The sequence below is a fragment of the Drosophila persimilis genome, unplaced genomic scaffold, assembly GCF_003286085.1.
Source record: "Drosophila persimilis strain 14011-0111.01,24,50 unplaced genomic scaffold, DperRS2 tig00000000-arrow-pilon, whole genome shotgun sequence".
Classification (NCBI taxonomy): domain Eukaryota; kingdom Metazoa; phylum Arthropoda; class Insecta; order Diptera; family Drosophilidae; genus Drosophila; species Drosophila persimilis.
This window is the reverse complement of record NW_020825288.1, coordinates 14,623,954-14,637,301: the sequence shown is the minus strand read 5'-3', so window position 1 is coordinate 14,637,301 and position 13,348 is coordinate 14,623,954. Positions and strand designations below refer to the sequence as shown.

The window sequence follows — 13,348 nt, the reverse complement described above, 5'->3', positions numbered from 1 at the left end:
GCCATATCTATCAAATAGCTTACGTAAGGCGTTGCCAGAAAACGCGCTACTGTTAAGTTGTAAACACGAGAAATATGCTGAAAAATATCTGCGTAACACAGCTAAATCTGCTGAAAAGTGCAACCAGCCTGCAGCAGCAGGTCCGGGTAAGTAATGTCGACATCGAGGAGGGCCACCATCATTCAAACTTTTCGTTTGCAGACCACGTTCATCCTGAAACGAAAATATGAACCGCTGTTGCACAAAACCAACGAGAAGCCCCGGCGTATGCGGGCCAAACACTTCATCTATGAGCTGGTAGAGGACACGCAAGTGAAGAAGCGGCCCAACATGGAAGTAGTCCTAAAGACCTTTGTCGAAGGTGTCGGCGACAAGGGCGACGTTGTGTCCATGAAGCCCCATTTCGTCTACAACAAATTGCTGCTGCCGGGACTGGCGGCCTACAAAACGCCCGAGAACATTGCCAAGTACGCGAAGACAGAGGCCGAGAAGTCGGCAGTGAAGCACAGCTCGGCTTATGCCCAACGGACGGTCAACATGCTGGAGTCCATTGTCTTGGCTGTGATTATGAACAAGGATGAGCCGTGGGTGCTCGAGCCGTGGCACATCAAAGCCTCGCTTCGCAAGGCCGGCTTCCATTGCAAAGAGGATTGCATTACCCTGCCCAAGGAGCGCATTGAGGGACCCGATCTTAAGAAGGAAAGCAAGGACTTTTACTGCATCGTAACAATCAATAAATTGGAGCAGGCCACGCTCAAATGCCGCTTGCATCATTGGAGCACGGACCCAAGCGAACGTTTGCCCTACGTGCTGGAGCACTGGAAAATGACATCAGAGCCGTTGCTGGATGTTAGTTCCCCTGAAAAAGAGACCTTAAACTGTTAACAATAAAAATATATGTTACAAAACTGTTTTATTTATGAACAGCGTGAAAAACAAAGAATATTTATTTTAACATTTCATCAATTGTTGCTCAAAAGTTGTACGATGTGGAATACTACCTTAAATGCTACATTACAGAGTCTATATGATGTTTATTTTTAGTTCACTCCCTTCAACTCCACATCGAAGACAAGTGTCGAGTTGCCTGGAATATTTGGAGGAGCTCCACGGGAACCGTAGGCCATGTGCGGGGGGCACGTGATGCGACGCTTGCCGCCAACCTTCATGCCAATGACGCCAGTGTCCCAGCCCTTGATGACTTCACCGCCTCCTAGGCGGAAGCGGAATCCCTTGCCCTGTAGCATGCTGTCAAAGGTCTTGTTGTTGCTCTGGAGACGACCGATGTAGTATACGGTGGCACGTTTTCCCTTCTGGGCCTCTGGCCCTTTTCCAGTGGTCAGGTCCAAAATTTTCACACCGCCCGTGATGGTGCGCTCGCCGCCGGCAGGCTTTTTCTCCTGCTCCTTGGCCTTCGGCTGCTCCTTCTTGGACTCGGGTTTTTCCTTCTTCGCCTGCTTCTCCGGCTGGTTTTTGGCTACACCGTTCTGATCTTTTCCTGCTTTCTCATTAGCTTTGGGTGCTATCTTGGCAACCTTGGCTTTGGGCTGCTCATCCTCCTCCTCAGAATCATCCTCTTCCTCACTCTCATCTTCGTCGTCCTCCTCATCATCTTCTTCGTCGCCATTTTCCAGCAAGGACTCGTACTCTTCGATAATCTGACTGTCCTCAATGTCTTCATCGTCTTCATCGCCTTCCTCGTCGTCGTCTTCGTCCTCATCCTTCTGGCCATTCTTGTCTGCCTTGCCCTTCAATAAAGTCTTCAAATTAAACTCCTCATCGTCCTCATCTTCCGAATCAATGTCATGCAAGTAGCCCAGCAATGAAACAGTGGCGTCGCCTGCGAAGTTAGAAGAAAATTTTGAATACCGATTAATATGTAAGCTTTATGGATGCCTGTGGGTGCACACTATTAATCATAAAATCAGCTTACCTGTTGTTTGGAATATGATTCGGTCGCCCTTGCTAAAGTTCAAGTCCAGCGGGACTTGTGGATTATCTTTGCGGACTGTGGCGACCACATACTTTTGCTTTTCGGCTGTCAAATACAACTTGGCCTCCTCTCCCTTATCGAGAGCAACACCCGAAATATGGAACGACTTTACAATCGTCTGGGTGTACTTGCGGTTAGGCTTCATTACCAATCCTAATGCATCAAAAGATATAAGAACATGTTACACATTTCGTCTCTAAAATGGTGGCGTTCCACGCTGCCGGCGTGTCGCAAGCACGTGGCCGGTGCAACAGCGTCGGCTGCGATGCCCATGCGCCCATGCGTGACCACTATGGCCCTGGATACAAATCATTAAAATCATTAAAAAGGACCAACTTACCCCAAAACATCGACATATTGATTTTTTTTTCCTTTTTTCTGCTGGAATACAACTTAAATGTCAAGAAATTATTTTACAAGAGAAGCCTGACGCGGGCAGTATACAGTGTGACCACACATTTAAATATACCGTCTGTCCCTCAGAAATATACCGTCTCATTTCATAAATATACCGTAAATATACTGACGAATTATCCTTGTCAAACGAAGTATTCGCATTTGTATACCCTATTTCGTTAATTTAATATGCAAATATTGCTTTTCTGTATATATATCCTAATCACGATACCAATTCTTGGTCTCCGAAGTACCCTTTAAACAGATACTGACAAGTAACGATTATATGTCTATAATGTCTAAACACTCTATAATGTCCTCTTCCGTAGGGTATGCCCTACGGTTGCTGTCAAGCGGCTATTACCGATTCAATACCCGATTCAAATAAATACTGAAATATACGGTCTCATTTTCAAAATATACCGACGAATTATTCATATTCCTTTTTTTTTATCTTCCGTGCAATATTACTAGCTATATAGAATATTAAGCCATGCCCACATAATTTTATCCAATTGATGAATCTATTTTATACTTGAATGGCTTATTTTAAAGACTTGACTTTTACTGTTTTTGCCTCCATTTTGATTCTTAAACAACATATAGCGTCTCGTATGATGAAAACCCGAACTTAGCCCACTTAAGCCCCTCTATTTAAATTGTTCAACTACTTGAGGTAAATGGCGGAAAATATTAACGATTTTAAATTCTTCTTGTAGATTCATGCCATCTTTCATCTATACTTAAAAATAACCACGATAAATTTCACTTGAACTGCGTTAAAATTATTAAATTATTATTATTTTCGGTGGAAAATTGAAATTCCTTGGCTTATAATAGGTTAATCGTTCTACGTCAAGGATTGGTAACCATATTGCTCAATTTTGATATTCCATCGAATATTATTAGCCAGATAGAACTTTCAGCCATGCCCAAACATGACAAACATTCTCTCAGTTCTATAATATCCATTTCCAAGGGTATGCAAAATGTTGCTCAATCCGTATTTTTATTTGGTGGTGGTATTTATCCTCGTGGTGCTGCCACCTGATAAGAATGGGAGATACCCATATTGTAACGCTGCTGGGTGAATGGCAAAAACTGTGTTTTGTGTATTTGTGGCAACGACAGACGAAAAAAAAAAATCTTAGTCGGGCATTGGTGCCCCGCCTTATTAACTTTTAATTTAATCAAGTCAACTCGTTAGAGTTATGATAAAGAACCCAACATGACGGAGAAGATTACGCTTGCCGATGCACTGTCCAATGTGGAGGTGCTGGACGAGCTGTCGCTGCCCGATGAGCAGCCATGTATAGAGGCGCAGCCCTGCTCCATTATCTACAAGGCAAATTTCGATACAAACTTTGAAGATCGCAATGGATTTGTCACTGGAATTGCCAAGTACATAGAGGAAGCGACAACGCACGCGAATTTGGTAAGATAAGACGCACAAAATTCCGCACTATATCACCAGTAAACAATTCGCTCGTTCCTCTCCCCCACCCATAGAATGTTTTGCTCGATGAGGGGCAGAAACATGCAGTCATGCTTTACACCTGGCGATGCTGCTCTCGGGCTATACCACAGCCCAAGTCGAACGAGCAGCCCAATCGTGTGGAGATCTATGAGAAGACGGTCGAAGTGCTTGCCCCAGAAGTGAACAAGCTGCTGAACTTTATGTATTTCCAACGCAAGGCCATCGAGGCCTTTTCGGGGGAGGTGAAGCGGCTGTGCCACGCAGAGAAGCGCAAGGATTTTGTGTCGGAAGCATACTTGTTGACGCTGGGAAAATTCATCAACATGTTTGCTGTTCTTGACGAGCTGAAGAACATGAAGTCGAGTGTAAAAAACGATTATTCCACCTATAGGCGGGCAGCTCAATTCCTGAAGGTGATGTCCGACTCGCACACACTGCAGGAGTCGCAGAATCTCTCCATGTTCCTGGCCACGCAGAACAAAATACGCGACACTGTCAAGGACACGTTGGAAAAGATCGTCGGCTACGAGGATCTGCTCTCGGATGTCGTTAATATCTGTGTGCACATGTTCGAGACGAAAATGTACTTGACGCCCGAGGAGAAGCATATGCTGGTGAAGGTAATGGGCTTTGGCCTCTTCCTCATGGACAGTGATGCCTGCAACATCAACAAGTTGGACCAAAAGAAGAAAATCCGCCTGGACCGCATCGATCGCATCTTTAAGAACCTGGAGGTGGTGCCCCTCTTCGGTGACATGCAGATAGCACCCTTCAACTATATAAAGCGGAGCAAGCACTTCGACTCCAGCAAGTGGCCGCTCTCCAGCTCGAATGCCATCAGCCCTCAGGCTGATTTGATGGTGCACTTGCCGCAGATACGGGAGGATCATGTCAAGTACATATCAGAGCTGGCGCGATACACCAACGAGGTGACCACCACTGTCAAGGAGAATCCATCGGATGCTGAGAATCGGATTACGGCCGACTTGGCCCTGCGCGGTCTGCAGCTTCTGTCGGAGTGGACAAGTGTGGTCACTGAGCTGTACTCCTGGAAGCTGCTCCATCCCACTGACCACCACCAGAACAAGGAGTGCCCCGTGGAGGCCGAGGAGTACGAAAGGGCAACCCGATACAATTACACTTCCGAGGAGAAGTTTGCCCTGATTGAAGTGATCGCCATGATCAAAGGCCTGCAGGTGCTGATGGCACGCATCGAGACGGTGCTGTGTGAGGCTATTCGACGCAATATTTACTCCGAGCTGCAGGACTTTGTTCAGCTATCGCTGCGCGAACCCCTTCGGAAGGCGGTGAAGAACAAAAAGGATCTAATCCGGAGCATCATTATGTCGGTGCGGGAGACATCTGCGGATTGGCAAAAGGGCTACGAGCCCACCGACGATCCCGTGTCCAAAGGCAAAAAAGATCCCGATGGCGGCTTTCGTATCCATGTGCCACGCCTCAATGTGGGACCATCCTCCACACAGCTATATATGGTGCGCACAATGCTGGAGTCGCTGACAGCCGATAAGAGTGGCGGCAAGCGTACATTGCGCAAGGATATCGACGGGAACTGCCTCATGCAGATCGAAACGTTCCACAACACGTCGTTCTACTGGAGCTATTTGCTCAACTTTAGCGACACTCTACAGAAATGCTGCGATCTGTCGCAGCTCTGGTATCGCGAGTTCTATTTGGAAATGACAATGGGCCGCAAGGTCAACAAGTGCATGGTGCGTCACCAGCACAACGAAGAGTGTAAGGATTTGATAACAATGGAGAAGCGTATACAGTTCCCTATTGAGATGTCTATGCCGTGGATTCTCACCGATCATATACTGCAAACAAAAGAGCCCTCAATGATGGAGTAAGTAACGAGGCGAACCCTCCACCTCCTGCGAATATATTTAACCATGTGTGTTTCCCATAGGTTCGTCCTGTACCCGTTGGACCTTTACAACGATTCGGCACACTATGCCCTAACCGTCTTCCGCAAGCAGTTCCTCTACGACGAGGTAGAGGCCGAGGTGAACCTGTGCTTTGATCAGTTTGTCTACAAGTTAAGTGAGCAGATCTTTGCTCACTATAAACAATTGGCTGGCAGCATATTCTTGGACAAACGTTTCCGGCTGGAGTGCGAGGTGTTAGGCTTCAACTTCCAGTCGTATCCACGGAACAATCGCTATGAGACTCTACTAAAGCAACGACATGTCCAGCTATTGGGTATGTAAAATATATGCCCCTTTGGATAGGCGAATTAATGAACTGGCTTCTGCTTCTTCTGCTTGCCCAGGCCGATCTATTGACTTGAACAAACTGGTCACCCAACGCATCAACGCCAATATGCACAAGAGCATTGAGCTAGCCATCAGCCGCTTTGAGGCCAATGACATAACTGGGATTGTGGTATGCCTTGAAGCTGAATATTTGCATATATCTCTCGACATCGATCTTTCATATGTATTTTTGAATCCAGGAACTCGAGGGCCTTTTGGAGGCGAATCGCATTTGCCACAAATTGCTGAGCAAATATTTGGCATTGGACAATTTCGATGGCATGGTCAAGGAGGCTAATCACAATGTCCTGGCCCCCTACGGTCGAATAACGCTGCATGTTTTTGTGGAATTGAATTACGACTTCCTGGTCAATTACTGCTATAATGCGGCCACAAATCGGTACGTGTTTGCATGCCATATTTATGATCGATATTATGATCTATGTCCATTCAGGTTTATTCGCACCAAAGTCAATTTGTCGTCGACGCAGGCCATTCAACGGGAGAAGCCGCCACAAATGTCTCACTATTATTTGTGGGGCTCCAAGCAGTTGAATGCCGCATACTCCACACAGTATGGGCAGTACACTGGTTTCGTTGGATCGCCGCATTTCCATGCCATGTGCCGACTGCTTGGCTACCAAGGCATTGCCGTTGTCATGGACATCATACTGAAGGACATTGTCAAGCCGTTGATCCAGGGCTCGTTGCTGCAGTTCACCAAAACGCTTATGATTGCCATGCCCAAATCTTGCAAATTACCGCGCTGCGAGTACGGATCGCCCGGCGTGCTCAGCTATTATCAGGCTCATCTTACGGACATTGTGCAATACCCGGACACGAAAACCGAACTGTTTCAGTCTTTCAGGGAATTTGGCAATTGCATCATCTTTTGCCTGCTGATTGAGCAGGCTTTGTCCCAGGAGGAGGTGTGCGATCTGCTGCACGCGGCCCTCTTCCAAAACATCTTCCCCAGACCCTTTTGCAAAGGTGCGTAAAAACCAAAAGAGCTCCAGTCTGTGCTGGAAATATATTTCTGTTTATAATTTGCAGAAAACGAGAAACCTGAAGCCAAACAAAAGCGACTGGAGGCTCAGTTTGCCAACTTGCAGATCGTCTCGAATGTGGAAAAAATTGGCACTGCCAAGGTAAGCAAGCAATCGGCTGTAGAGAGTTGGTTCGTGAGTTTATTTTTACTAATTGAAATTTAATCTACAGCAAGCTATGATAGCCCGCGAGGGGGATTTACTGACACGCGAGCGCCTCTGTTGCGGCCTGAGCATATTTGAAGTGATACTCAATCGAGTGAAGAGCTACCTGGACGATCCAGTGTGGTGTGGCCCGCCACCAGCCAATGGCATAATCCATGTGGACGAGTGCTCCGAGTTCCATCGCCTCTGGTCGGCATTGCAGTTTGTCTATTGCATTCCTGTGCGTGGCACGGAGTACACGATTGAGGAGCTCTTTGGCGAGGGTCTCAACTGGGCAGGTTGTGTCATGATCGTGTTGCTCGGTCAGCAGCGACGTTTTGAGGCCCTGGACTTTTGCTATCACATTTTACGAGTGCAACGCGTCGATGGCAAAGACGAGGATGTCAAGGGAATTGTAAGTTTTCGCTTTAAAGTGATGTTTGCTTGGAAAGTAACTAATTTTTCTGTTGTTTTTTTCGTTGGCAGCAACTGAAGCGAATGGTGGATCGTATTCGACGTTTCCAAGTATTAAACTCACAAATCTTCTCCATTCTCAACAAATATCTGAAGGGCGGCGACGGTGAGGGCTCAAATGTAGAGCATGTGCGCTGCTTTCCACCGCCACAGCATCCTTCGGTTATATCCTCGTCGTCACACTACCAGGATCCCCAAAAGCTGCGCCAGAGCATGAACAATTGAGGCCCACACAGCCGAAGATGCATTTAAGCCAATCGTATGAATATAAGTTATACTTAATCACAGTTTATATGCCCGTCGGGAAGCGCAAAAGTCGCAATCGAGGTGATGATAGCCGCGTAGAAACCAAAAGAGCCAAAAGAGCCCTTGGCCATGCGCTGACCCCCTCTATGCATCATGACAAAAATGTTCGCGTGGATTTGATTCTTGATTGAAATCGATTTTATTATTGAACATGTTTTCTGGTATGGTATTTCGTACAGTATGTCAAATGTATTATGCAAGCAATTATATATTTACTAGATATAATATTGATTCCCCCCATGCTATGGCGTTCTATTTAATCTACTCGTATATTATCCCAAATACTCTACTGTAAGAACGAACCCTAAGATATTATGTTTTGGCGTACCAATAGAAAAACATTCTTAGCATTCTTAATTTGCTTTTAATCCACGATTTGAGAATCAAATTAGCCAAAGAATTGACAGACAGCTCGGCGCAAAATGAAAACAAAAACGAATTGGCTTTAAATAAAATCGAAAGTATTACAGATATAGATGCAGCGAATGAACAGAAAACAATACATACTCGTACTATACTTATAAAATGGAAGATGTGGACAGCCAACATTTACACACAGACACACGAAGCACACTCTTAATACAATGAACTTTATCGAATAAAATTTTCATACGTATTTCTAACAAACCCCAAAACAAAACGACTATTACACTTACGCGTGGAATTTTGTATGTATTTAGGAATGAATTGATGTCCTGGTTCACTTTTCTTGGCACTTGCAACACTTAGTGGCCACGCCATTCCCCGTCGGGGCTTTGCCGCCCTTCGGTATGGTGTGCAATACTGTAAAGTTGTCGGAATATTTGCGCGGCAGGTTAAAGGCGGCACTGTCCGCACCCAGGTAGCAGGCACCGTAGGCACTGCTCTTGGTGATGCGCACCAGCTTGAGATTAAACTTGATGCTCTGCTTGGACAGCTCTTTGGTAAAGGCCCCTTGGAACAGGTTCCAGCTGGACCACACCGAACCAACGCACACCACGTTCAGCTCGCCCGTCTGGACCAGATCCTTGTGCACGTTGGGCAACAAAGCCGTGATCATGCGGGCCAGATGGACGCCGGCCTCGCGGAAGAGTATCAACGCCAGTTCGTCTCCGTCATCGGCGTTTTGGGCCAGTTTCTTGCACAGGTTGGCGAAGAAGGGCTTATCAAACTTGGCATAGCAATGGGGCAGCATGTCGTAGCGCGTCTCAATACTGAAGTGCTCCTTGATCAGGGCCCAGGTCTTGGTTATGGGAGCCGGGGCCTTCTCGAAGCTATCCATGTCATCAAAGACAACCTTAAGAGCGCGATAGGATATGTACCAGGCTGGGAATGACACAAATTGGGGGTCGAATGATTATGATCAAAGTCGAAAACAACAACAGTGTGCCACTGAGTTAGTGGCAATCAACGCTGCTATCGTCAGACAATCCTAATCGCAGTTGATGCGTATAATCTGAGCATTGAAATCGAATAAACAGACACAATCCATTAGCTGATAATGGATTACACTCACCGCTGCCCTCGTCTCCAAGGAAGTTGCCCCATCCGCCGCAGTTGAACGTGGAACCGTCAGGGTTGCGCAGCAGGCAATTGGAGCCAGTGCCCGAGATGAGAACTATGCCGCCGTTGGAGGAGGCGGTGAACATGCTGCCCATGGTATCGCTGGAAACAGCATAGCTGTCGGCCAGGTTGGGGAATGTGGTGCGCAGTTCCTGCTCCAGCTCTCGATTGGTGGCTTCCTGTCAAGATGGACTCATGAGAGAATGCACTTGCCTCTTGGGCGAGAGAACTTACTTGCTCGCAGCCACTCAGACTGAGGCCCAAGCTGGTTAGGCGAATCTCTTTCGATATGTTGGCCTCCTCCAATGCCCGCTCAACCATGTCGGCAATGCGTCGCGCGCATTCCGGAATGCCAATACCCCAGTGGTTAGTGCCCAGGCCACTGGTAGACCCCACAGACTGGCCGCTTTCATCGCAGATGACCAGCCTGGAGTGCGTTGCTCCGCTGTAATAGACAGGACAGAGCAATGGCAGTCATTAAACCTGATCTGATATGCAACATCTACCATTCCCGTTTCCCTCTCCATCCGGAAGCACACTTATTCTTACACAATAGGTGTCGTGTCGTGGCTTTCTCAAGGGTCGTGACCGGCGAACAATATGCCGGTTTAATTAAATTAAATTAAAAGAGCCAGCGACTGCAAATTGGAATTGAACTGTCAATTGATAAATGAATTCATTTGAGAAACGTGTCGCACACGCACAAATTGGATTCACAAACGCGGAACCCATACAGAGATCTCCCAATTAAACTGTTCTCAGATGCGGGAAAATGGAAAGAAAGTCGGGTCTGTCTCCAAATAGAGATAAGCATGAAATAGTTCTGAGAAATAGAGGCCCACAGTTACCGTTACTTTATCATACAGGACAGTGAGGAGTGCAACAGAGATAACGCGACTGCGAAAATGCACATGGGCTTAATGCGCTCAATTGAAGTAAACACTGTGTGTGTGTGTATGGGTTGGATAGCAGGATAGCTGATGATATTGCTATCTACGATCTAGCTAATACTAACAAGCATTATAATTTATTTTCGTCAAAACCGCCGCTTTCCATTCAAATGTGTGTCAGATAGTCTGGCAGCGCTGCCATGGCCTTGTGTGGGGCTGCCAACTCGATTTAGTTATTACCAAACAGCCGGGGCGCGGGTGAAATTATTTATCAATTTGTGTGGCGAAAACCGAAGTTAACTATTCAATTTACGGTGGCCCCCGCGCTCCCACGAGCTTACATGAATGTCGTGCAATAAACAGTTTAATTAATCAAAATGAAATTGCTGACAAACGCACAGAAACTGCTGCTGCTGCTACGCCGCCAAAGATCGTCAAGAACAACAACAGTTCAAGCACATGATCCCTCAGCGGCAGGGCAACCGGCTCTAACCAGTGCCCAACTGGATGAGCTGGAAAAGAATGTGGAGCTGCGCCATCACAGAAACAACGTGCCCCTCATCCGCAAGCTGATCGAAGCCTCTGTGCGCGGAGATCGGAGCGTGGAGCAACAGTTGGAGGAGGAGCTGGGGCAGTTGCCCAATGCCACACATCCGCGTCTGCTGGACTACGGGGATCAGCCGCGGGAGCTGGCTCAGCACGTACAGCGGGAGATGCCTCTCAAGCCCAAGGAGTTTTCGGAGTTGGCTCGTGCTCTAAACCTGTATCGCATGGATCACCTGGGAAACTATACGGGTCACAAGAGCTACTACTTGACGGGACACTTGGCCACGTTGGAGCAGGCTATAATACAATATGCCCTGCAGTCGGTCACAAAGCATGGCTTCAGGCTAATCTCTGTGCCGGACATACTGCCCAAGGAGGTTATTGAGTCGTGTGGAATGCGCACCGAAGGTGAACGCACCCAGGTCTACAAGTTGGACACTGGCGAATGTCTCTCCGGGACATCGGAAATGGCACTTGCCGGATTCTTTGCCAATAAGGTGCTGCCAGAGGAAGAGCTCCCGCTGAAGGTAACCGCTGTAAGTCGCTGCTACCGGGCCGAGACATCCGGGCTGCAGGAGGAAAAGGGCATTTACCGAGTGCATCAGTTTACCAAGGTGGAGATGTTCGCCATCTGTACACCGACTCAGTCCGAGGCCGAGCTGGAGGAGTTCAAGAACATTGAGGTGGACCTGTTCAAGCAGCTGGGCATTAATTTTCGACTGCTCGACATGCCGCCCTGTGAGTTGGGGTCGCCGGCATACCAGAAGTACGATATAGAAGCGTGGATGCCTGGTCGCCAGATGTGGGGTGAAATTTCAAGCTGCAGCAACTGCACAGACTATCAAGCCAAGAGGCTGGCTGTAAAATACCTCCGCGCCAGCGATGGACAAGTCCAGCATGCTCACACCATCAACGGGACGGCGACAGCCATACCACGTCTGCTGATTGCCCTGCTTGAGTCGTACCAGAAGGGGGACTCTGTTGAGATACCCACAGTCTTGAGGCCTTTTATGGATGGACAAGAGTTTATCGCCAGAAGCAAAAGAATACCCGAAACGAAGCTGGTGAAGTTCATTAAGGCGGCCTAATCTTTACACGTTCTTTGTGTGGTAAATATTCGAGTCTAAACACTATGCTAGGGCATGGCTATTGAAGTGTTCGCCTAAGGACTGTCTGGAAGATGCAAATGATAACTCTTGTTATCACGATTGCTGGAATTATTTACCCTTCGACGCCGCCAAAATATTTCATTTTAAATGTTAGTTGCTTGGCCGTAATGTATTCCCAACCGGAATTGAATGGTTGTTTGTTCAGATGAATTGTTTATCAGCGCACACACAAATCCTGTAAGAAAAAAATAAACACAATTAAGCCATAAATAATTGCACGATTAATGCCACCGCCAACCAAACACAAAAAAAGAACAGCAACACATCAACAGGCTGTTAATTATACAGAGCCCAATCTTATCGAGCTTCATAATCATAATAAATCCAAAACACTTGCAAAACCAACCCCAACCCCAACCCCAGCCCGACAAAGAATCCGCTGACGGATGAAAAGCGTAAACGGACAACAGCGGTCACCTGCACTACACTCCACTTCACTTCAGGCTGTCGTTGCATGCTCATAAAGAATGCAACATATTTTCTGTCGACCACTGTCTATTAAAATTCCACACCAAGCATGTTTCACTGTATTGTTTGAGTACTACGCACGCGAAGTGAGAGAGAAAATTGTTTGCATCATAAAACAAGTTTTTAACGCAATTCCCGCTCACTTTTGTTCAGCGCTTCGTAACCTTTTCCCGTTTGGATCTTTTGCTAACGTCGTAAATAGTGAATTTTTGTTGTTGTTTTGATTATATTGGCACATGGCACAACACCACCCCCACAAGCCCAAACACACACATTACATTTCTTGATTAGGAGCGGAGAATAATTGCAACAGCAATTACTATTGTGTATTATTCACCCGCAGCCACCGTAGCAACTCGAGCTCTTACCCGGCCAAAGCTTTTTACGCTGATGTTTGCTGGTCGTCCACTCGGCAAAGCCTCAAAACAAAATACTTCGTCTGGTCGCCAGCATATTTATTTAAACTTAATCTTTTTTGATAACGTCAACGCCTGTTAAATCAGCTGTGAAGTCAGTGTTGAGCAGCGCATTTTTTAAATTTCGGTATATAATGGTATATTTTGTCAATTTCAACAATCTATTTCGCTAAAACCTTTTTTTTAAGCAAGATCCAATAAAAGAAAG

The 13,348-nt window shown here is 46.7% G+C and overlaps 5 protein-coding genes across 5 annotated transcripts; 3 read left to right on the top strand and 2 right to left on the bottom strand.

Moving 5' to 3' along the window:
- The first annotated feature begins 73 nt into the window (after positions 1-73).
- On the top strand, positions 74-908 carry LOC6587780 (39S ribosomal protein L9, mitochondrial). The gene is made up of 2 exons (XM_002013694.2): positions 74-146; positions 202-908. Exons 1-2 carry the CDS (start codon positions 75-77, stop codon positions 883-885), a joined length of 756 nt encoding a protein of 251 aa, XP_002013730.1. The 5' UTR covers position 74; the 3' UTR covers positions 886-908.
- On the bottom strand, positions 897-2,364 carry LOC6588223 (39 kDa FK506-binding nuclear protein). The gene is made up of 3 exons (XM_002013693.2): positions 2,334-2,364; positions 1,934-2,146; positions 897-1,840 (listed from the first exon to the last, which is right to left on the bottom strand). Exons 1-3 carry the CDS (start codon positions 2,347-2,349, stop codon positions 1,041-1,043), a joined length of 1,029 nt encoding a protein of 342 aa, XP_002013729.1. The 5' UTR covers positions 2,350-2,364; the 3' UTR covers positions 897-1,040.
- A 1,253-nt stretch (positions 2,365-3,617) lies between these two features.
- On the top strand, positions 3,618-8,154 carry LOC6587983 (cytoplasmic FMR1-interacting protein). The gene is made up of 9 exons (XM_002013692.2): positions 3,618-3,824; positions 3,899-5,730; positions 5,794-6,086; positions 6,157-6,269; positions 6,340-6,539; positions 6,594-7,129; positions 7,193-7,287; positions 7,358-7,744; positions 7,816-8,154. Exons 1-9 carry the CDS (start codon positions 3,618-3,620, stop codon positions 8,026-8,028), a joined length of 3,876 nt encoding a protein of 1,291 aa, XP_002013728.1. The 3' UTR covers positions 8,029-8,154.
- A 70-nt stretch (positions 8,155-8,224) lies between these two features.
- Positions 8,225-13,264, bottom strand: LOC6587987 (N-acetyl-D-glucosamine kinase). Its single transcript, XM_002013690.2, has 5 exons — positions 13,093-13,264; positions 12,313-12,431; positions 9,886-10,096; positions 9,605-9,830; positions 8,225-9,414 (listed from the first exon to the last, which is right to left on the bottom strand). The coding sequence occupies exons 2-5, from the start codon at positions 12,336-12,338 to the stop codon at positions 8,810-8,812; spliced, it is 1,068 nt and encodes a 355-aa protein (XP_002013726.1). The 5' UTR covers positions 12,339-12,431; positions 13,093-13,264; the 3' UTR covers positions 8,225-8,809.
- LOC6588021 (serine--tRNA ligase, mitochondrial) lies at positions 10,834-12,396 on the top strand. The gene has a single exon (XM_002013691.2). The coding sequence runs from the start codon at positions 10,919-10,921 to the stop codon at positions 12,173-12,175; it is 1,257 nt and encodes a 418-aa protein (XP_002013727.1). The 5' UTR covers positions 10,834-10,918; the 3' UTR covers positions 12,176-12,396.
- Positions 13,265-13,348: the final 84 nt, after the last annotated feature.